At 44.3% G+C, this 23,338-nt stretch overlaps 3 protein-coding genes across 15 annotated transcripts in view; 1 reads left to right on the top strand and 2 right to left on the bottom strand.

Annotated features, from left to right (window-relative positions):
- Positions 1-11,713, bottom strand: part of ACIN1 (apoptotic chromatin condensation inducer 1) — a 31,939-nt gene extending 20,226 nt beyond the window's left edge. For 5 of the 12 annotated variants that reach the window (XM_067028763.1, XM_067028762.1, XM_067028764.1 and 2 more), the window contains exons 1-4: positions 11,402-11,571; positions 9,929-9,994; positions 7,792-7,903; positions 208-296 (exon numbers count right to left, since the gene is read on the bottom strand). In XM_067028763.1, the coding sequence (XP_066884864.1) occupies positions 208-296; positions 7,792-7,903; positions 9,929-9,994; positions 11,402-11,539 (405 nt within the window). In that variant the 5' untranslated portion in view covers positions 11,540-11,571. Of the gene's footprint in view, positions 1-207; positions 297-7,249; positions 7,370-7,791; positions 7,904-9,928; positions 9,995-11,401 lie in introns of all 12 variants that reach the window. The other 7 variants (XM_067028761.1, XM_067028765.1, XM_067028766.1 and 4 more) reach the window with 4 other exon arrangements.
- A 157-nt stretch (positions 11,714-11,870) lies between these two features.
- On the top strand, positions 11,871-14,844 carry C3H14orf119 (chromosome 3 C14orf119 homolog). Of its 2 annotated transcripts, none has more exons than XM_059058776.2 (2): positions 11,871-12,049; positions 13,454-14,844. In XM_059058776.2, the coding sequence occupies exon 2, from the start codon at positions 13,455-13,457 to the stop codon at positions 13,881-13,883; it is 429 nt and encodes a 142-aa protein (XP_058914759.1). In that variant the 5' UTR covers positions 11,871-12,049; position 13,454; the 3' UTR covers positions 13,884-14,844. The 2 variants fall into 2 exon arrangements, with proteins under 2 accessions (XP_058914759.1, XP_066884872.1); XM_067028771.1 differs by lacking the exon at positions 11,871-12,049 and adding an exon at positions 12,961-13,037 and having other exon boundaries at positions 13,454-13,971.
- A 170-nt stretch (positions 14,845-15,014) lies between these two features.
- On the bottom strand, positions 15,015-19,466 carry CIROP (ciliated left-right organizer metallopeptidase). Its single transcript, XM_059057530.1, is given in 15 exon segments — positions 15,015-15,170; positions 15,172-15,226; positions 16,096-16,294; positions 16,470-16,683; positions 17,089-17,192; positions 17,195-17,360; positions 17,466-17,562; positions 17,631-17,700; positions 17,877-18,182; positions 18,185-18,253; positions 18,393-18,477; positions 18,681-18,846; positions 18,938-19,031; positions 19,156-19,388; positions 19,390-19,466. Coding segments are annotated over 15 exon segments (2,091 nt in total).
- Between the last annotated feature and the right edge of the window lie 3,872 nt (positions 19,467-23,338).

Here is a 23,338-nt window from a genome sequence, read left to right as displayed (position 1 = left end):
GGCCAAAAAAAGAAATCCAAAGGCCAGAGCAGATATAAATTAGAAAACAAAAAACAAGAAAAATGATTACGAAGAGAAAGAAAATGACTGTACAGAAAGCTAGAGAGATACCAACTCTGAAATAGTTTGAGAAAAAGAGGAGGAGGAGGAGATATCCAAGGCATTACCCAAAGAGGTGAAGGATGCTTTCAGAGGTAACTGAGTTACCTGTCTGACTCTGGATGATCGTCTTTCTCCTTTCCTTGGTTTCTCATCATCAGATTCACCTTTCTCTTCGGAAATAGAGGCGCTTTTTCCTATCAAATGAAAGAAATCCAAGTCAGACTCATAACATGAACATTCATTCAAGACTACTTTCTAAATTCAATCGATCAAAGCATATGAGCTGCTCAATACATACCTGTATTAATCTCTCTGACTTCTATGTGGAAGCAAAGACTATATAAAGCCCTAAGGGTCAGGGTCATGTTGATAATTCCTGCTATGCACATCTGGAATGTTTTTAATATCGAAAAGCCAATTCACATATTATAAATAATTCAAGTAAATGTAAAATAACTACCAGGGGCTTCAAATTGTCTAGCACAAAGTACATTTATTTCTGTAAAATGTTTTGTCACTGAATCAAAGCCCAATACTTCACTGTGTTCAGTGTCCATTTTTTTGGACTGCCTATTGCCACCACTAGTTTTGGCCAAAACATCATGATTAATATACCAGTTTGTAAAACAATAATTTCATGATATAAGTACTTAAGAGAAATGATTTTCAGGGCTCAGGGCTTCAGAAATGGGCCCTCTCAATTATGTTTTATATATGGAGCTCAAGGTGAGATTATTTTAAAGAAAAATAAGCTCTACTATTAAAAGAAAGCTCGTGGACTTCCCTGGCAGTTCAATGGTTAAGACTCCATGCTTACACTGCAGGGGGCACAGGCTGGTCATTCCAAATAACAACTCCATGTAAAACTGGAAAATTTTTCACTTACATTCCATGAAGGAAGGTAACTGTGGGTAAATCACTTAAATAATTTGGGTCTCAGTGTCCTGACTGAGAAAATGGAAGGGATGGACTGGAAGACCTCTACGTTTCCTACCAGCATTAAAATATTACACAGAGTAGCAATGCAAATACTGATGTGAACCAGTTTAGAAAACAGCCTAAAGATAATTATACTTCAGATACATACAATACAGTACAAAAGGTTTAAATGATCCACAGAAACCTGTGCTACCCTAACAGTATTTAAACTAGTGCAAATAAAGCAGATGGTTTGAGCTCTAATCCAAGGTGTTCTCTCTTATTTCTTTATTCCAGCAATCTAAATTGAACTAGTCTCTGCTTCTGTAACTAAAAGAAGGCAAGAAACTTACAAAATGAACTAGAAGACTGCACATATTTCATAAAACTTTACTCCATGATCACTTGATTAACAGGATCTTTGAATATATACCATTTTATATCTGGGTTAGAGAATAAAGACTTGCATTACAGGTGTGTGTACAGGAACTAGGGTTAGGATATTCAGTGACAGGTCAGATTCTTTAGCAAAGATTTAAAGAGTAATCTATAAGATATTAATAAATAATGTGGTGCCTATAATAATCAATAATTTCATAATTAAATGACCTGGAATAGGTTAAATTACAAAATGAGGAAAACCAAAAGAAAACCTTTTCCATGAATTTCAGGAAAAGTTCCTTGGCATGTATCAAAATAAGGGAAAGAAGCTGACTTATTGTAGTTTAACAAAAAAGAAAAAAAAAGGCAGAGGGTGGAGGGAGGGATGCACAGGCAGAGCAAAGAGGAGTTTTAGGGCAGTGAAAATAGTCTGGTATGATACTCTAATGATGGATACATGTCATTATACATTTGTCCAAACCCACACAACATACAACATCAAGAATGAACCCTAAGGTAAACTATAGACTTTGGTTGATTATGATGTGTCACTGTATGTTCACCCATTGTAAAAAATGTACCACTCTGGTGCGGGATGTTGATATTAAGAGAGGCTATGCATATGTGGGGGCAGAGGGCATATGAAAAATCTCTGTACCTTTACGATTTTGCTGTGAACCTAAAACTGCTCTAAAAAAATAATGTCTTAAAAAAAAATCACTATCCAGATGCTCAAGAATTTTTAAAAAAAGAAGAGGCTTCCCTGGTGGTGCAGTGGTTAAGAATCCACCTGCCAATGCAGGGGACACGGGTTCACGCCCTGGTTGGGGAAGATCCCACATGCCACGGAGCAACTAAGCCCGTGCGCCACAACTACTGAGCCCGTTTCCCTGGAGCCCATGCTCCGCAACAAGAGAAGCCACCGCGATGAGAAGCACGCGCACCACAACAAGTAGCCCCCGCTTGCCCCAACTAGAGAAAGCCCGCATGCAGCAACAAAGACCCAACGCAGCCAAAAATAAATTAATTAAAAAAAAAAAAAAAAAAAAAGAAGAAAAAGTTAACCAGGTTGGAAGGAAGGTAAAGATTTGAAAATTGCAGGTATCTTAAGCTTATAAATAGGCAAAGAAAAGACTGGGAAATTATACAGCAAAATATCAACTGTGGTTATTTTTGTTTGTGGGACTTCTGATGATTTAAAAACCTGTTTAAAGGGCCTATATGGGAAAAGAATCTAAAAAAGAGTGGATATATATGTATAAGTGATTCACTTTACTGTACACCTGAAACTAACGCAACATTGTAAATCAACTATACGCCAATAAAAATTTTTAAAAATTAGGGAATTCCCTGGTGGTCTATTGGTAAGGACTTGGTGCTTTCACTGCTGGGGCCTGGGTTCGATTGCTGGTAGGGGAACTAAGATCCCACGAGCTGCAGAGCGCAGCCAAATAAAACAAACAAACCAAAACCTGTTTTTTCCAGTTTTTCCAAAAAGTTTCTAATAAATACACACTACTTTTTGTAATAAGAAAACAAACATTTTTAAAACAATAAAATCCTATACCCTGGAGGGAAAACCTACAGGAGAGATTCTCTGATACGCCTCAAATACTATGAACAGCTAAAATTCACAGGCCTAGCCAACCCAAGTACTTGCTTTTACCACTGCAAGTTCTATATAAGAAACATTCTCTTTGTTGTTTTGTTTTCAACTTAAAAGCAAGTGTTACAAGCACATATACCAAAGATGTTTTGCAGTGAATAACAAAGCACCTATATGCTCTGAATAAATAAATGTGATTTTTAAGGGGGGGAACAAAGGCACGTACAAAGTTTACCAGAGATAAATGTGCTAAACAGATCAAATAAGAGTTCTGGAGCTGTGATTTTAAAATTATGTATGCACAAGCAAATAGCCTTTATCTCCATCAATTATACACTGTATGCTATTCTATTAGATCATAATGTTATTTTGATACTGTAAAACTGCAGTGATAGGATTCTAGATGATCCCTCCTCTAGAAGCACTTGCCTAATAAGTCATCAAGGAGATGTGGGAAAAATGGGAAGGGCTGGTCAGAAAGTTCTGGACATCATTTTTTTGCAAAGAAAATGACAACTGGAGGGGAAACTCAGACATGAAAACAAGAGCCTAGTAAGCAATACAAAATATAAGAAAGAGATGAGGAATTTCTTCCAGCTCCTTGTAAGGAGCTGATGTGATGCAGACAAGGTTCTGGGAAAGGTGCCATCTTCTATTATGTGCACATGGCCACATGAGTGTCTTCAGCCAGATGTTAATAATATGTGCAGAAACTGAGCATCTTAGCAAAGAGTGGTATGAATACTGGTAACAGGTTAATAAATGTATTTCAGGAGTTAAAAAGCAAGTCAGGGTGAATGTAAGATTTCTAAGATTCCAAAGCCAGAAGCCTTCAGGAGAGCAAAGGCAGTGTAGAATGTATTAGAGTGAAGAATGGGGCCTTCCCTGGTGGTCCAGTGGTTAAGACTCTGTGCTCCCCCAACGTAGGGGGACAGACAAACTGAAGAATGTTTAAGGGTCATATAGGAAGGTAGTTTCTTCATCCTGGAAAACAAATCCCTTGGCAGGATTTGCAGGATCCAGGTTAGGTAGCTACAGAGATCAGAGCAAAGCCTGTGGCCAGAGGATTCCTTGGGTATGAATACGAAGCAGAAATTAAGAGAATGGAGACCTGGCAATGATGTCAACCCTTAATCTGACTCATGTTAGCTGTATAAGTAACTTACCAAACATTTCTTTATAATCTCAGCATCCAGATTTAACACAAGAACAGGAATGAGGGCTAAATGCTCTGTAAGCCAAAGGCTGGCTAAGATCCCCTGAGGCTATACCTTTGTTAATCAATCTATATTCTGAATATTCATTTTTTAATGTTTTTGTATTTTTCCTCCTAATTTTCCTAGAGTGGTCTCTTTTTGAAAAAATTAACTGAAGATAATAAGGACTTCTGTACACCCAGTCATGATCTAGGAGGCAACTTCTGACTATGGAGGGCGAATACTGACTCCCAACATCTTAGAAAAATCTGAATAAAGTGATGGATGGAAAGATAAGAAGTCAAGAAGGAGAGCCAGGCAGGGTTTTATAAACCAATCTTTCCTTCCTATTTGGGACTGTGACTACAGCACATTAATGCAAGGTTGCTGGCATATAAGCCAAGGATCTTGATTAACTATAATGCTGAAAAACTATTCTTTCACTTAGTCATTCATAAACTGAGCTGATCAACAGAACTACCAAAGGACTTTTTAAAAATGTAAGGTCTCAGGACTTACATTCTTTGAGATTCTTGGGGCAGGGCCCAGGAATTCATATTCTTAAAATAAATAATACCCAGGGGCTTCCCTGGTGGCGCAGCGGTTAAGAATCCACCTGCCAATGAAGGGGACACGGGTTTGAGCCCTGGTCCGGGAAGATCCCACATGCCGCAGAGCAACTAAGCCCATGCGCCACAACTACTGAGCCTGTGCTCTAGAGCCCACGAGCCACAACTACTGAAGCCCACGCGCCTAGAGCCCATGCTCTGCAAGAGACGCCACCGCAATGCAACGAAGAGTAGCCCCCACTCGCTGCAACTAGAGAAAGCCTGTGTGCAGCAACGAGGACCCAACGCAGCCAAAATAAATAAATTTATTTTTTAAAAAATTCCTCAGGTGCCACTATTGATTATCAAAATATGTTACTAGGAACCTTACTTTAATCAAAATCTTACTAAATAAGGAACTCAAACATCCAAAGCTAACAAATAAGCTGGAAGCCTAATAGTTTATGAGCCTATGGCAGACTGATGCTGTACACCTGAAAAAAATCTAATTTCTAGGTAAACTCCAGGCATTACTACCGATCCAACCAAGCACTGCTAGAACTCCAAACTACCACTCCATTTAGGACCTTGACCAAATTTTATGCCACATCTGTTATGAAATTCACATTCTAGCCAAGATCAGAGGTAGGAAAGGTTATGGATAGAGTACACCGAAGAGAACACACAGCAATTGTTTGTTGTATTCTACAATTTACTACATTCATTTCTTATTTATTTTTCACCTCTTTCCTTTCACCTGTTTTTTTTCCCCTCCTCCATCAATTACAGCCATAGGCATAGTCCTGCTGAAGACACAAAGCACTGAAGAGACTACTGGCCACCTTCACTCTAAATCTTTTCTTGCTTTTGAAACCTTATATCTATTTCAGGACATTCCTCATTTTCACTTCAAGTTACGTTTAGAACAGAGAGAGGCTCTCTCTTTTTCAAGAGTTCCTTATCAAATTATATTGCTATCAAGAATTTTCAATGGTTCCCCCATTACCTTTAAAATTAAATATCACCTTCCTTCCTACCTCTGTGCCTTTGTTCCTTCCTAAAAATACCCTCGTCTTCTCTGTGCCAACTCAAATCATACTTATTTCTAAGGCTCACTCAAGTCCTACACCTCCTTCATGAGGCTCTCTCTAATCTCTCTAGTCCTCAGAGAATTTTTACTCTTTGGAATTCCAGTGGTACATGTGTCCGTACTACTTGTATGTCACTTAAAACATGCCATCTTCCATTGTCAGTTTTATGTGCAGTTGTCTTCTCTCTCCCTAATAGATTTTACAATGTGCTGACTCCCCACATACTCTAGCACAGAGACATGTATACAGCAGGAATTCTATACATAATTTTTTGACTTATTTTTATTTGAGAAGAAACACTGACAATTTATTTATAAAAGAGTTTTCCCCTTCCACCTGGCTTTACAATCAGGGGAAAAAAAGTGCTAAGAGCAAAATGGATCAATTGGTGGTTTGCTGTTTTTATTTTGAAGAGAAAAGAGATCTGTATAAGAAATTATTTCTCTCCCATCATTAAATCTCTCCTAAAAATCTGCTTTCTGGAAAGAGTTCTATATTAACCAGAAGAGCTAGCAACTTCTATACATTCTAGAAGTATTAAATATGGAGTGATCCCCTTCCCCATGACCACTAACTTTAATAATCATTCAAAATACTTGTTAATTTACACACTGGCTTACTTTATCTACCTACTATTCACATGTCTTATATGCATGTTCTCCTAAAGGCATACTGTTTTGACAGGTAGTTCCTAGAAGACAAAGGCTGCATTTACAGACTTTTGCTTGAGATACTATGCAAAAGTGGGTGCTTAATATTTTTTTAAATGTGAAAAAATTAATCTTACCTGAACCAATTCCACACACTGGGTTTGAGCTCCCCGTAATATGCTCAAATAATACTCTGCACTGCCTCTCACAGTACATAGCATAACTCCAGTTAATTATGTAATAATTTGTTTAATGTCCATCTCCTCACTAGACTGTATGTTTCATTATGACAGAGACTTGCCTTTTTCTCTACTATATTCCTGGTGCCTAGCACATGCCTGGCATACAACAGGCAAGTTTTTACTTGTTAAAAACTTGTTGAATGAATTAATAAACTGCAGATGCCCACTTGGGGGGGATGACTGGATGTGTAACACACAATATATACAATTGGTGAAGAGATGAAAAAGAGCTGTGACTGTTGCTAAATTCGGAGGCAGAGGAAGTTAGAGAAGTATACAGATGAGAAGAAAAATCAGACTGCCTCATAAAATACTCTGAGAGGTCAACACAACATAGAGGTGGATGCAGACTTCAAAAAGGACATAATTTCCATGAAAAACAGATGTCAAATAACACTGTCACAGAATTGCCCTGGGACTTCAATGGAGGCTTAGCATGAAAGGAGGTGTAACTACCTCCCCCCACCAACTACGCAGGATTGACAAAACAGCGCAGTGGGGAGGGAGATACGTACTGGGTGAATGTCTGCTGAGCTCCAGCTCTGGTCTCTCCAGGCTGCTCTGAAAGTCAGGAGGCAGCAGGGAAGCCACTCCCTCGGGATGGATCATCTCGTCCTCCGACTCAGCTGAAGCTTCTGCAAAGTACAGATTGGGTTGGGGCAGGGAGGGAGTGAAGGGCTCAGCATGTGGGAATATGTAGAGGAGTGAAGGAGGTCAGGCAAAGTCACGGATACAGAGCATATACTAAAGAGAGCACTGTACATAGAGAAAAACTCCCTAAGATAAGGCTCTAGTTTATCTAAAGGGTAGCTTAATTTACTTATAACTCTTCCTGTTGGCAGGAATCCTCTTCTAGTCAAGACAGTCAAATTAAGTGTCTTCTTCCCTGACAAAAGGTAAATAGTAACTCACTTGGCACCACAAACTACCAAAGCAAATAACTGGCAGTCTCAGCCTGACTTATATTCCTGAAACTGCCTAGTGAAACAGCCCCATCTACTCAGTGAAAGGAATAAGCAGGAAGAACTCCTTGTAAGAAGTGACAGTCTGGGCTTACCTTCAAGTTCTGCAGCTTCTCGAGCTTCACGTTCCAGACGCTGCCTAAGCAGCTCCTGCTGCTTTTCCAGATACTGCTTTATGAAACTGTTCTGGCTCATTTCCTCGCCAATCTGTGTAGAAGACATGGAAAAAGATAGTCTAGGAAAACAAACCAGGAAAAGGCAAGGTACAAAATTCCATGAAGCAAAGGAATGCCCCTTATATTTGGACCCAAGGAAGATAAGGAAAATGTTGGAGGGCCCTTTTCTCTTATTTATTTATTTATTTTTTGAGGGCCTTTCCTAAGCTACTCCTAAGTTGAGGACCAAAATATATAGCCCTACGATTCACAAAAGATGGCAAAGAGGAACTGCACACATAATTTTTTATTTTAAATATTCAGTTCTCAGCCAAAGAGGGATACACAAATAATTTTACAAAATAAAAATTCCTATAAAATTATGCATTTAATCTAAATTTTTAGATAACCTAAATTATATAGATATCTAAATTTTCCTTTTAATAATATCAATAACTGAGGGAAAAAAATACTAGTTCATACTAATTCATCTTTTGTTCACACAAAAGATCAATCTCCACCTATCCAGGAAACATTCTGTTAAACATCGCCAAAATTCAACTACCAGATGTAAAAGCCTGAAAGCAAGAGACTAAGAAAAGGGATTCAGCATTTAGACAGAGTTCTAACTCCATTTTCTTTGGATGAGAAGAAATCTTTGGTAACAATTTTTAAAATCCAGGAGCTTAATCCCTTTTCCCATTTTTTTCTGCAACACAGACTCCCATGTCACTCTTCTGCCCTTCAGCTTTCTCTTCACAAGTCCTCTTCCCGAGAAGCTTCTTGCTTAGCAAGTCCTATTAGAACTCCAGAAAAAGGAAAGAAATCTGAATAAATACTTTCTATGTCATTAGTCATCTTTCCTAAGCATGGTAAATGTTGTTGTTTTTTTTCCCTAAAATAGAGATGAGTCTCTTGGTAGTCAGTGGACACTGATGAAGTGTGAGGTGCAATTATTAGAGAGTGTATGTATTTGTTGCAAAAAACCTATATTAATAAAAGCAAAACTTCAAAGTTGAAAATGTAATGGGCAAAAGGAATAGAATGGTAAAGTGATTAACTTATGCAGTTTCTTATTGCTTGTTAAAATACTTAACTAAACCTCTGTAAGCTAGTTAGATTATACTTTCAGCTTCATGAGCTAATAACAAGGGAGTAGGAAAGCTCTCTTGTTTTTCCACTGTATCTTGGGACTTCATCTAGTACTGGAGCTGCACACCACTGCACTAACAAAGACCTGGATTTTTCCTTTAAGTGCATGACACAATATAATGAGGGGATGTTAAAAGCTAAAAAGAATCTTAGGAGACCACACAGCCTAAGACTTTTTTTTGAAACTGGGAATGATTTTTTCCAAAGAAATCTTATGCAGAAACTCAATATTCAAAGCAGACAGAAGTAGATCTAATCTAGTTTAAGAGGGGAATGTGAACCCCTGGTCATTTAGGAAGAAATTTTCTCTAGGAAGCCTCCAAAAGCAGCTCCACAAGATCCCAACAGAGTAGTTATAAAACTATGGATCTAATCCAACCCTTTCTCATCTTACACACAGGGAAATTGAGGAAGCCAAGGCCGCCAAAGGTTAAGTTTCTTGCTCAAAGTAACAGCAATTAATGACATTTACGAGTAACTGCATAGTTAATATTAAAACTAGTAATGGTGGATGATTTCCAAAGGACTGAATTCTTGGAAAATCTATGTCAACACAAGAGTTCTTCTTGATAAGCAAGTATTTTCCTATACTGCACTGCTGACTGTCTACTCATATCTACATTCAAAGACATCAACTACTTTTTCCAAATTGATGTCAACAAATGTCTTCAGATCCTTGTACTCCACATAATCAACTACAGCCACATCTTTCTGCACACACCATTTCAAGAATCAGAAATTAACAGCTCTTCTGATTCTTGAATTCTTTATTAGAATTCAACTGTCCTAGTATGAAAACATTTTCAACCCAGGGAACTGAGGAAAATATTGGTGAGAAATCAAGCATCAAATATACAACATCATGTCCTTCCATGTCTCCGTGCATCCAAAGAGCCCCCCACTTCTAGTGAACCTTCTTTCTTACCTGGGAATTTGGCTGGAATGCAGCATGGGGTGTTGAGTGTTTCTGTAAATTTTCTAGCATTAGAGCCTGGTATAGAGAAGGGCAAAAGTCAGAAACCAGGAGGAAAAAAAAAAACAAACAACAAAAAACCCCTCCCCCAATCTCTTCATCAAAGGCAAGGACTAACCGTACACACTTAAACTGTACTCCTTTTCCAGGAACCTAAAAGCCCTTTACTAATTCCGTCTTCATTCGTCTTTAGAAGACCCTTAAAGGTAGCCATGGTCACTGCTCCCAAATGTACAGATGTAAAATGCAGGCATATTGGGAAAATCTGGCTATGCAATAAAATCAGTGACAGTGACAGAACCAGTACTACAATCCCTATTATCTTCTGCACTTCTGACTAGTGTCCCTTCTATATCTGGCCCTTCACTTCAAATATTCAAACCAGGTTCAAATACATGAAACCAACATGGTTTTGGCCTGACTGAATTCCTTGGTCAGTTACCCAGGACTAGATCTACTTGAGTGAACTTGTATCGTTTCCAAAAGAGTGGCACCTAGATCTACTAAATTTATAAAAATTTCAGAGGAGGCTACAGAACAAAATGACCACAGACTCTGTAAACTGTGTTCTGATCCAATCCCTCCACACACGGAACTGTCAGCTTCAGTGTAAGCAATGGTTTGCCAACTTAACCCTTGAGCCAACCCAGCCCGAATCTGTACTACTCTTCACGTATCCTAACTAACCCTCATTAAAACCAAGGAATCCTCACCTTCCCTCCGCTTACACCAAACCTATACACACCAATCCATCCATCTACCTCTTGACAATCCCACCCTAATCTACTCAAACCGATTCAAAACCCCAACATATACCAGCCCGCCTCACCTCTCATCAATATTCACCAAACTCTTATCCACCCGAATTGCTTCTGGACGTCCTATAAATTATACACCCCTCCCTCACCAAGTCCCTTCAGATCAAGGTTTCTCTTCATCTCACCTCCTAATCTAATCAACCAGACATTTATGCCCTACCCCAATTCTATTCTTTGCGATACCGATACCAACCCCTCATCCCCTCTGCCCAACTATACACCTAACTCCGACCTAGCCCATCTCGCCCCCCTCAGGCCAGCAACGCCGGTGGTTGTAGTGGGATTTAACTCCTTCTGCAGCGCATGCGCCGAAACCACAGACACAAACAAGGAGGGGGTGGGGGAGGAGGAAGGAGCTTAAGACACTCCGGGAGAGTAGCGCGCACCCTCCCATTTTGGGCTCGCGCCGCTATCGTTAAGGCGGGAACCAGCGCTATTTCCACTCCAGCGCGAGCCTCCCCAACCACCGTGCGCGCGGATCCGGAGGCTGGCGCTGGCGGCCTGAGCGAGCTCGCGCCGAGCTCGGACACTGCGCCTGCGCCGCGGCAGAGACTCGGCTCTACCGGGTCAGCTCCCCTCCGACACCCCGGCAACGCCATCTCCTCACCCCTTTGAGCCGCTTGACCAGGGCACTCTTCTGCCCGCTCTTGGCTAGGCCTCGCTGCTCCAGTGCGGCCTTCAGGTCGGTCACCCGCAGCGCCTGAAGAGGCTTCCCGTCCAGAGTCACCTCCTCCAGCTCCGCCATCTTGCGTGAGGTACTCGGGTCCGTCCCGACGGCTTCGGGCATCTTCGGTAATTTCCGCCAACGCCCTTCGAACGTACCGAGTTGGCCCCGCCCACTTCCATAGTCAACCCCTCGATTACCACTCAGAACTCCCCGGGTTCCTCCGGAAATGCTCGGGTGTTTCCGTCTCCACATCGGCACCAATTGGTTCTTTCCATCCTCCTAGTCGCTCACCCTCCCTCATCCTGCTTTCAGAGCTCGGTTCTCTTCGTCTTACCGAGGCTTTGAATCGAATCTGTTCGGAAGCTCTCGACTCTGGCATAACCATAATCGGAATTATTCGGCTATCTCCGGACCTAAGGCTGAGACGCTGTGGCGCTTGGGTGTTTGGGGCTGGTCCGGGACCGGAAGTGCGTGGGCTTCCCGGCTGGCTCTCCTTAGGGTTTTTAGGAAACCTGGAAGCGGCGGCAATAGTTGGAGTCCGAACACCCTTGTGACCGTCTCCGGGTGCCCTGTGAGAGGAAAGGGGAGGTAAGCGGGGTAGAAGTACCTCCCTGGGCCGGGTCAGACTCGGTGTCTACGGGCTACCCTTAGTAGGGCAAGCCTCCCGCTCCCCTACGGAAACAGCTGCCGCCTCCCATCCTCCGAATCCCCGCCACTCCCATCTAAGACTACGTTGCTCTTTGGGACCACGGAATGCCAGGCTCCGTGGCCTCCAAAGTGGCAAGTGGTAGCACCGTGTCTTTCGACCCAGCCTGTGAACTAATTCGTGATAATTGAACTTGAGCTTGCTGTGGAAGCCATGTCGCAAGACTCGGGAAAAGTTAGCCCTTTCCCCGAGTAAGGGGAATAAAATTCCTTTAGGAGGAACTGCTTCTTGTAGGGCCACTGTGAAAAGACAACCTCGGCTGGACCGTTTTGGTACTGAACTGTTGTTAATTGCTTCGGGGTTCCTTTCTTTGTCACTACAAATATTCCAACTTAGAGCAGAAGAAACACAAACAGTAAAATAGATCGTAAACAAGTAGTTTGTTTTCCTTGTTAGAGATTCAAACTGTGGGATTTGAAAACTATTCAAGTTGGCTGACCTTCCAGTTGCATTAGTGATGTGAATCAATGGCAAGTCATCAATAGGTATTATATTAAACATGAAGGAAAATTGTTCAGACATGAATTGTCACGCAGCTACAACAGTGTAACAGTTGTTAGATCCCTAAGCCAACAAACCAACTAGACTGTTTTTTCAGTACTGAATAAACACTTGGCTTCTTCTGTTTTTCTTACTTTGTTATCTTATTTTGGACAAGGCGCGTTTACTAACTCTGCTCTTTAATTTTTCCTGGTGCTTTACAGGAAATATAAGAAAATAATGGAGTTTTGAAGTTCTTGGCATATTTCAGAGGCTACATGCACATTGTGGAGAAGGCTCTTTCGTCATATATGATGTTTTCCCTTTCTTTTTTTTCCTTCTGTTGATAGCTCTGGAATGATTAGCATCTAGGCCCTGACCAGCTGCTTGGTAAATTTAAAAACGTGTACCTTTTATTCGTTTTAGGTTAGATGTGTTGGACCAATATTGATCGTTGGTTTTTTTTCTTTACTGAATCTGGAACATAGAATTAGGTGGCAAAGAATGAACAAGGAATGCTTTGGTTATTTTTGGATTGTTTATAAGAATGATGGAGGGAGGCAGTGGTTGGGAAGGGTAATGGGTTTGAAAACGAGAGAGGAAGGTTGGCAAATAATGAAATGAGGTTATTCTTGAGTACCTTGTCTAAGTTGGATAATAACCTAAATAAAGGACCCTGTTGTTTTTCTGTAAACCAAATTGGTGAAAAGTAATGATGATTGAGTGTGATAAGATTCTGTGTTGTTGGGAAGCTGTCTTTTGGTTGCTCTATCCAGAGAGTATATAACAGTGCTCTTATGTTTCAGGATGCCACTGGGATCATCTTCCTCTTCGATGCCGCTATCCTTCCCTTCTCCCTTACCCTCGGTACCAGACAATATTTCTAACTCTTCCCCTCCCCCAATGTCTTACATCACTTCCCAGGAGATGAAGTGTATTCTTCACTGGTTTGCCAGCTGGTCAGGTCCTCAGCGTGAACGTTTCCTACAGGACCTGGTAGCTAAGGCAGTACCGGGAAAATTGCAGCCACTGCTGGAAAGTCTGGAGCAGCTTAGCGTGTCTGGAGCAAACCGACCACCTTGTATCTTTGAGTGCCAGCTACGTCTTTGGGATCAGTGGTTTCGAGGCTGGGCTGAGCAGGAGCGCAATGAATTTGTCCGGCAGCTGGAGGTCAGTGAGCCAGACTTCGTTGCAAAGTTTTACCGAGCAGTGGCTGCTACCGCTGGTAAAGACTGATAGGCATTAAAATCAAAGAAGATAACCAGAGCTAATGGAGCCGAGGCCACAACTTTACCATGAGAACTTCAAATGTATCACTTAAAGGCTTGGGGATGGTGTCCCGATCAGCTGACTGAACTCGCTGACCAGTACAGGCCTGGTGGTTTCAACAGCCGATCAACTGGACTCCTAGGGTAAATGTTTTCCATCTAAGCAAATCCAGATCAGCAGTCTGTCTCCTAGCTTACTTCTTTCCAAGAGATGTCAAACCCTCAAGAATTTAAAGACTTCTTTTACAACTATAACCGAAAGGAATCTACACCATTATAACTCAAAAGCCTACTGCCATGGGCTTCCCTGGTGGCGCAGTGGTTGAGAGTCCGCCTGCTGATGCAGGGAACACGGGTTCGTGCCCCGGTCTGGGAGGATCCCACATGCCGCGGAGCGGCTGGGCCCGTGAACCATGGCCACTGACCCTGCGTGTCCGGAGCCTGTGCTCTGCAATGGGAGAGACCACAGCAGTGAGAGGCCCGTATACCACAAAAAAAAAAAAAAAAAAAAAAAGCCTACTGCCAGCCCATAGGGGTATAAAGTAGAGCCCTTGTACTCCAGAAACAAGAGAGAAGGACAGTAGAAGGTCATGTTTTTATAATTTAGCTAGATTCAGATGGCTGCTTTCACCACTGTTACCAAATTCTGACATAATTATGTGATATCCCAACTACTAGCTTTCCTAGTGATGATTTAGTAAAATTATGGAAAAATCAGGAGATGGAGATAATTAGCTACTCCTTCCTGCACACTGATGTTTGTTTGAATCCAAGTAGCAATGACTTTTTTCTAAAGTATATGTGACATCCTTGGAGCTGGTAGCAGATGTTCCTATTCTATAAGTTTGCTTTACAACAATATGAAAACAAGTTCTTTACAGGTTGAAGGGTTTATTTTTTGTATCAAAATAAAGAACAAATTTTCAGAACCATAAGTCTCTACCTTTTTTTTCATTGCAAGGCTAGTGTAATGTTGATATACAGAGAAGGAGGCATTCTGAGAAAAGTAGAACTTAAGTATAGACAATAGATCGACTTTCCATCCAGTTTCTCCTAAGAAATCATCTCTGCTCTAACCTGTGTCATGCTCTGAGTAACATCACACCTCCCTCATTCCTCCAACTGGGCCCCCTGTTGCACCTTGGGGCTCTAGTGAATGGTAAGGGGCAGGAGGTCCCACCTGAAGAGTAGCTCGTTTCTGATAGGCCATGGTTTCCAATGCAACCACCAGGATAAGCGACATTAGGCAGAGTCCCCATGGACAGACTGAGGTGTGTCATGGAAGGATTATGGTCCGAGGTAAGTAGAAGCCTAGGGATGTAGGGGTAATATTTGGCCTGGAGTAATGCCTAGGCATAGGAGGTGAAGTGCCCTACCTTTATTTTAATACCTAGAGCTCATTCTTCATCCAAACAGTAAGCTGAACAGGAAATCAATAAGGGATATAGAACCTGAAAGGAAAAAGACCAAGATCCAAGACTGCCAGCAACTTAAATTGTTGGAAGGAGGCCTAACTTGGCAGTGAGGGAAATGGCTTAGGGGAAGAGTTAAGACTATAGTGTTTAGGCAAGTTGCCTGGGTAGTGCTTAAGAAAAGAGAGGGGGTGGGCTTCCCTGGTGGCGCAGTGGTTGAGAGTCCACCTGCCGATGCAGGGGACATGGGTTCGTGCCCCGGTCCGAGAAGATCCCACATGCCGCGGAGCGGCTGGGCCCGTGAGCCATGGCCGCTGAGACTGCGCGTCCGGAGCCTGTGCTCCGCAACGGGAGAGGCCACAGCAGTGAGAGGCCTGCGTACCACAAAAAAAAAAAAAAAAAAAGAAAGAAAGAAAAGGGGAATTCCCTGGCTGTCCAATGGTTAGGATTCTGCGCTTCCACTACAGGGGGCCCAGGTTAGATCCACGGTCAGGGAACTAAGATCTCACAGGCTGCACAGTGTGGCCAAAAAGAAAAAATCATTAAAAAGAAAAGAAGGGTATTAGGAGCCCCTATGTGCTAGAGATAGGTGAACTCTATTATTGCTGGGGAGAGAGGTGTCCCATGGTGATAGGCACCATGTTAGGGATACTTGTTTTCTGAAATATTAACTCTATAGGACAGTGTATGTATGAATGAGTGCTTAATATAATTTCAAATATCTGGATTCCAGGAATTTGAATGAAAACTCTTGGAATGTTACCTTACTTGCTGTATTCTATGGTAAAGGTGGCTCCTCCATAATATACTTCTAGAGGTTTCTTCTGGAGAGTCAGGGTCAGGGCCCTGTGCAGCATACCAACTGAAGGCCCTTGGCAGCCAGGGAATTTCCACATATGCATAGTGAAGACCAGACTGGTGGTAATCAAGAGACTGTGGAAATAGCACCAAATGGACGTTTGGATCTCTGAATGGAAGTATAGTCCCTGGAAGAGCATATCTCATGAAACAGGTGCAGGCTTGGGACTGGGATGAATGGAAGGAATTTAGAGGAGGGTTATAAAGTAAAGGACTTGAACATTCTCCTTGGCCCACTGTATAAATCCTTAGCCTGAACCATTGATTTACCTGCCAGTGCTCACCAGAGCCTTGTAGAACTGCTTCAGTTAGCTCTTTGCCCTCTTCCTTCCCCAGGGAGTGGCCTGGGGGACCCCAGCTAATCCTAAAGACAGCTGAAATAATAGGTCAGGTTGAAAGACTTACGGGTGGGTAAGTAATATTGATAGCATCGGTACCTTCATTTGTCTAACAGAGCCAACCCAGGGAACAGAAGAGATGGCCATTGTTCCCAGGTATCTGCAAGGAAATATGTAGCAGGGTATAGTTATAGCCTCAGTCACCTGCTCAAGCCCTCCTTCTAAGGAAAATGTACATTCTAAATCAGATTCATGGACTCAGTAGCATACTTAGTAAAAAATAAATGAAAAAATAAAATAAATGAACATCAATAAAGAAGCTACAGGGATATATTGTACAGCACAAGGTATAGAGCCAATATTTTATAATAATTTTAAATGGAGTCTAATCTATAAAAATATTGAATCACTATGTTATACACCTGAAACTAATATAATATTGTAAATCAACCATACTCCAATAATAATAAATTTAATGAACATCAAAACACATCAGATGGTACTACCGTAAGAGCACTTCCAAAATTTGCCAGTGTGCTACAGCTGTTCCACTTCTGATACCCACCTGAATAGCCTTTCCTGGAAGGCATGGGACCCAGGGTGATCACCCCACCTGCACCTTGTACACTCCCCTCTCTGTGCACTGATGTAAGTAGCAGTGGCCAGGGGGTTTGCTTCCTTGAGGTGTGGGATCTGAGAGGGATGCCTGATCTTGTCCACAGGAAGCAGCTGTGAAGTGAGGTTGGCAAGGAAGCAACAACTATGGGGATGGTAGATCTCCCCATGGGGATTCTCTGCCCCAGGTGGGAATCCATTTTCCTTCCTCCGGCATTCACTCTGAAGGTCACGGCAGAAGGTAGAATAGTGTTTGTCCAGATGCCTTAGAAGGAGACTCCTCTCCAGCCCCACTCGGTTTCATTCCCCATTCTCTAGGCTACCCGCTCCACTGGCCAAGAGCTTATACCTGCATCAGCCTTCCAGCATAAGGTGTGAGGAGCAGCTTCCCTTGTCCAGGTGCAGGTAGTAGCAGCCCCGTCCGCTGTGTGTAGAGGATGGTAGAGTGACACTAGGGTCACTGACAGCTGTGCAGGCCCTCAGCACACGTACCTGCCAGTACAGAAGAAGTCTGAGGTGCCATTCCCACAGGTGGTCACCAGGCCAAATTCCAGGCCAGACCCTGCTTGAGAGATAGAAGAGCCCTCAGAAGAAATGAAGCCCCCAGACCCTTCAGGGCCAGCCATGCTCACAGCTTCAATTACACTTTAGCAGGACATAATCCCTTCCAACCTCTCTCACTCCCCCCAAGCTGACTTGGGTCATGAGTGCCCTCTGCAATTCTCCCTTATTTCTCACCCCAGCCCCACAACAGCTCCTCTGCAGTGCTGTGGTTGACCTGGCACCAGCCTGAGTCTTTGAAGGCAGCGAGAGTGATTGGGTCAAGCCGAGTGCGCTGGGTGCCATCGTAGGTAGCAGTCATTATACAGTTCTGGAGTAGCCAGGCCTCCCAGTGTGAAGACAAAGGGCCCCTTGGGAGGAGATAGCTGGTGCCACCTGACCGTTTCTTCTTCCTTCCATCACCCCAAGGTGTTCTCATCCTCACCTCTTCTGACAAGGGAGTGCCCAGGGAAACCCCTAGCAGTCCCAAGTGTTTGGCCAGGCTGTGGTGAGAAGCAGCTGTCCCCACTCATCTCGCCTTGTCACTTGTTGACTTGTAGAACAGTTCTCGCTGAGTGTAGAAAGGGAAGAAGGCATCTGAGGAGAGGGAGACCTCAGAAGGGTGAGGAAGAGTTGAAAGGAAGGACTTGGTGAGAGAGCAGTGGTTCCCTCTGGTTGATGTGAGGAGACCTTGCCCTCATTCCTCTCATTTACCGCTGGGTCCTGAAGGGTAATCCCTCCACTTCTCGAAGAGCTGTCCAGAGAAACCCAGGGCATGGAGCAGTTCATGGAGTGTGGCCTGAGGACAAATGACTGCGGAGTGAAGGGGACCGCAGCAGGACGGACTGCACTCTCTCGCCCCTCTGCCCAATCAGCTCTTCTTAGAGCTGGAGGCACCTTCTATTCCACCCTGAGGAGGTCCTTCCACTTCATGGGAAGCTGTGTGACCTGTGCTCCCTCCCCAAACTGTTTGCTTCTTCCTATTCATCATGCAGCAGTCACCATGACCATGTCACTGTGGCTGAGGCTGGGGCTGGTGAGATGGGCACAGAAGACAATTGTACCAGCAAGGGTACAATTGCCTTCAGATCCCCAAATGTGCTAAGTCATTCTCACCTTGGCCCCCAAGCAACTATGTCCTTGGTATCCTGGTTTCAAGAGGCTGCACCTGGCAAGAATGAATACCTGTAGGTGAGCTGGAGACATTTCTGGGTATCCCTGAAGAGGTACTGTATACACTCTCAATGACATGAACTCACCTGTGGTAGTTTGGGGTGTCTGGGTCTCCCCAGACAGCATGGCAGTACTGTGCAGGGTCTCGATGCAGAAGCAGGAGTCCTTGCCTTGGAGGGGCTTAACAAGATGAGAGATCAATTTCACCTTAACACTCTAGACGTCAGTTTCTTTTCTGTGTGGTCTTGCTGCACTAGCCCTCTCTGCCCCTCCATCCTCCTGAGCCCTCTGCTCTCCCACTCACCTGCTAGGACACCCTGGAGCTGCTGAGCAGCCTCTCTCCCTGGTGCCAGGGCTTGGGATTCCCCTCTCACCCTGCCTCCCTCAGGACCCCAAGCTCCCTCTGATACAGGATTTCCGATATGACAGGTTTGGATTTGGAGGGGTTGAGGATCCTGGGAGCCAGGGAGGGTGAGGGAGGAAGAGCGGAGATTTGGGGGAAGCTGGGAGAAAGGGGGCCTGAGAAAGCTCAAACGTCTGTGTCTTGTCATGTAGACACGTGCTTGTGGCAGTCCTCCAGGGGGAGCGGTGGTGGCAGCAACGTCTTGCAAACATCTTTCCATAGGCTGCCCTGGATCCAGCCTTCGGCCTCCTTTCTCCCTGCCTTACTTATTTCTGGCTTTCCTCTCTTGACTATCTCTCTCCAAATCTCCTCCACCATGCTTGCGTTATTTTGTCAATATTTGAGTGTTGTTGAGTAAATCTATAGTTCCTGCCAAGAGGTCTGATGTGAGCTACTACAAGGGCCAAAGCTGCAGCCCCCCACCTCTCCTCCCTGGGGTGCCAGAAGTAGAGAGCTGGAGGGGGGCAGTATTCATTCCTGAGGCCTCAACTGAACTTTCCAAAGAGAAGCCTGCCTCATCCATGAAGGAACTCTCCTATCCCTCTTCCATCTCAGCCCAATTCGTCTGCCATGCTGGGTGGACAACATTGGAACCTTCTCAGAACTAAAACACTGGTGTTAACATAATGGTGTGTGTGTGGGGGGGCATTCTTTGCTTCACAGATGCCTGCCTATCTCATTGGAGGTGGACAAACAAGGCTTTTGCACTCCACTAGCCCCCATGTCAGAACTGGGTGATCTCTAAACTGCAAGGCTTTTAGGCATCTTTTCCACCTGTGTAGGGCACTTAGGCGCTCACCATTTAAACATGTGTGGGTTGGCTAACACCTCCTGTGAGAGTCTCTTGTGTTAGCTCATTCTGTGAGGCTTCACAGAAGCCGCTTATAGGCACGTCAGGAGGAGAAGTAAACTCTGAAAATTGACATTAATAGAAGATGTTCAAAGATGTTCTGACCGAGCTCTTGGAACACCCTTTGTTTCCTCTGCTCATGCTGTGCTTTCACATCCTCTTTCCCCTGGATACCCTCCTTCCCTGCCTGTCTGGCTAATTCCTACCTTCCCTGTAATTACTCCGGGAAGCCTTTCTTAACACCTCCTGCCCAAATTCCACACCGGCCAGAGGCAGGAGGGGCCTCTCCTCCGCCTCCAGACAGAAAGCTTGTCATCCTCTGCTGCAACTGTAGCACCGAGGTGCCCTCTCCACATCCCACAGTCCCTCAAGCCTGTTTCCCACCCATCTTTGTATCCACGGCACTCAGCACAGCCCAGAGGGCCTACTCACCAGTTTGTGGGTGAAGGAACAGAGCTTTAACCCCATTATTTAGCTTTTGAAGTTGCCGGTCAGGCGTGAAGTGACATAAGGGAACAGAGCTCGTTAGTGATGGACAAGGACTAGAGTTTAGAGGACTGCTGACTTCCAGGGGGCAGGGGGCGTTGGGAGGGCTGGGTTTTATGCTTTTACACACTAGGGCTGTGGCTGGAACTACCCCTTGCAAGGGAGGCCTCCAAACTCTGGAGCCAAACCAACTCTGCCACTTTGTATCAGTGTAACTTGGGCCCAATGCCTCAGTGTTCCCACTTGCAAAAGCGGGGTGACTGTACTTAACCTGATAGGGTTGTTATGAGAAAGTGAAGGTTTGTAAAGTGCCAAGAATAGTGTCTAGACCATGGTAAATATTAAGTCAAGAGGATGTATTCCACAGACACTTTCAACTCAGTGAGGAATTATTCTGCTCTTACCAACATGTGTTAGAGGACATACTAAGAGGACTTTTATTCTTTTTCTAAGACAAACCCAGTCTTTTTCTCCAAGTGTCAGAGTCCTTTTATTTTTTTTCCTGGCTGGGCCGGCCCAGTCTGGGGAAAACCCTCGAGGTCAGGGCTTGCCCAAGGGATTGAAGGTCTGTGAGGCTCTCTTGAGGTTTTCTGGGCCCCATCCTCCACCTCTCTTAATGCTTCGCTGCCCCCTTGTGGCCTTACCGGGATAGGGTGTGCCCCTGCTGGGGTAGGGGTTCATCCTAACTTCACACCAGCTTGCAGAACTTCAGACCTTCTAGCAGAAGCAGCACAAAAAACACTTCGTTTCCTTTGGCTGGAATACCTCTTTCCTGCCTTTGCCAGGCAAATCCTTCCTCATCTTTCGAGATCCAGCTAAGAGGTTTATCTGCCTGTTGAGAATTTTCTTTACTCCCACCAGGCAGAGTTTGCATATCCTCTGTTCTCCGAGAGCATTTCTTTCACATCATTGAAGTAGCACTTATTACATTCTCCTGACATTTAAAAAAAACTAAATTTATTTATTTATTTAATTTTTGGTTGTGTTGGGTCTTCGTTGCTGCGAGCGGGCTTTCTCTAGTTGCGGCGAGCAGGGGCTACTCTTCATTGCGGTGCGTGGGCTTCTCATTGCTGTGGCTTCTCTTGTTGCGGAGCACAGGCTCTAGGCACGCGGGCTTCAGTAGTTGCAGCACGTGGGCTCAGTAGTTGTGGCTCACAGGCTCTAGAGCGCAGGCTCAGTAGTTGTGGCGCACGGGCTTAGTCGCTCTGTGGCATGTGGGATCTTCCTGGACCAGGGCTCGAACCCGTGTCCCCTGCATTGGGAGGTGGATTCTTAACAACTGCGCCACGAGGGAAGTCCCTGACATTTATTTTTGTGCTTGTTTCCCTACCAGACCATGGGCAGGGGTTGAGTCTGATTCATCTCTGCCTCTCAGAAGAAATATGAAGTAGGTACAGAGGAATAACGGAGGTGAGAAGATGGAGAAGAGTGCAATGAGGCAAGGAGAGGGGGAGGGTAACAATAATGGTATCGAGCCCAGACATTGTTCCAAGCACTTTAGACTCAGGTAATTCTTCTGACAACCTTATGAGGTAGCTGTTATTATTACCCCATTTTTACAAGCAAGGCAATGTGGACAGGTAGTATACGTGGGATTTGAGCCCACATCGATAGGCTCCTGGGCACAGGCTTTAACCCACCATGCAATAGTGCTTTTCAAGTGCCCAGTGTGGAGGAGAGATAAAATGCTGAGAGGAACAGGATGAGAAAGATGAGGATGAGGAGTGAAAATGGGGTAAGGAGAGGATGAAGGTGTTAAGAGACGCTGGGGTTTGAGACGATGAGGATGGAGATGAGAAAGAGGATGTGGAGGTAGGAAACTAGGGATTAGGGAAGAGGATGTTAATGGGGGGTGGAGTGAATGAGAGGATGTGGGATGTGGGACGGGGGTTGTGGAGAGAGGATGGGGCTGAGCAAGGCAGTCATCCAAGTGGTACCATCATCCATATGGATGCTCCATCCAGCGTGGCCACTTCTCAATTCCTTCACCCTCTCATCTCTTACATGCTTCTCATCCACCTTAGCAAGCTACCCCCAGGGTCAGACCCAGGCCTTATCATCACCAGAAACTGCAGTAACTATGAAATAACTGAATCAAACATCCCACTCTCTGATATGATCTCCTTTCCTTATGGTTTGTTTGCTCAAGCCGGCTCACTGCCGCTGTTCTACAAGCTCATTGAAGAACCACCGGCCCTTCCTGCCTCTTCACCTCTTCCTATCTGCCCTAAGTTCCAGGTTCACCACGAAACCCTCCCCTTCCCTGTCTGTCCCGTCTATCCTGCCTCCCTGGGTGAGCCCCACACCCAGATGAACCCAACATCTGTCTTGTCCATACTTGCTCCCGAGCAGCTAAGGACCACTGAAGGAAGTCCCTCCAGAGGACAGGCTGTTGTTGCCTAAAATTGTCATCTTAGACTTCGACTGGCCGCTTCCAAGCCAGAAATCTCAAATTCTGCTTCCACTCTCAGAAGCTGGGATTTTACACCTTTAAGCCTTTCTCAGAGCTTCCTGCTCAGTCACTTGCAGTCACCTCTTCTTTTATGGTAAAAATAGAAGCCATGAGACGGGAACAACCTCAGCGGGCTACAGATCTGTTTGTATCTGCGTCTGCTGCATCTCTTCTCTTTCACCTTAGGAGAGAGGAAATGTCTTCTTCCTTTGGAACATGTTTCCCCTCTCTGATGCTCTGCATCCCCTCGAGCGAGATCTGGCCTCAGCCCCTCTCCGACTTCACCTCTCCCCCTC

The sequence above is a fragment of the Kogia breviceps genome, chromosome 3 (genome assembly GCF_026419965.1).
Source record: "Kogia breviceps isolate mKogBre1 chromosome 3, mKogBre1 haplotype 1, whole genome shotgun sequence".
Lineage (NCBI taxonomy): Eukaryota > Metazoa > Chordata > Mammalia > Artiodactyla > Physeteridae > Kogia > Kogia breviceps.
Note: the sequence above shows the minus strand (reverse complement) of the source record. Positions and strands in the feature narration are given on the sequence as shown.

Coding starts and splice junctions, on each gene's coding strand:
- C3H14orf119 (XM_059058776.2), top strand. CDS start 13,455: ATGCCACTGGGATCATCTTCCTCTTCGATGCCGCTATCCTTCCCTTCT.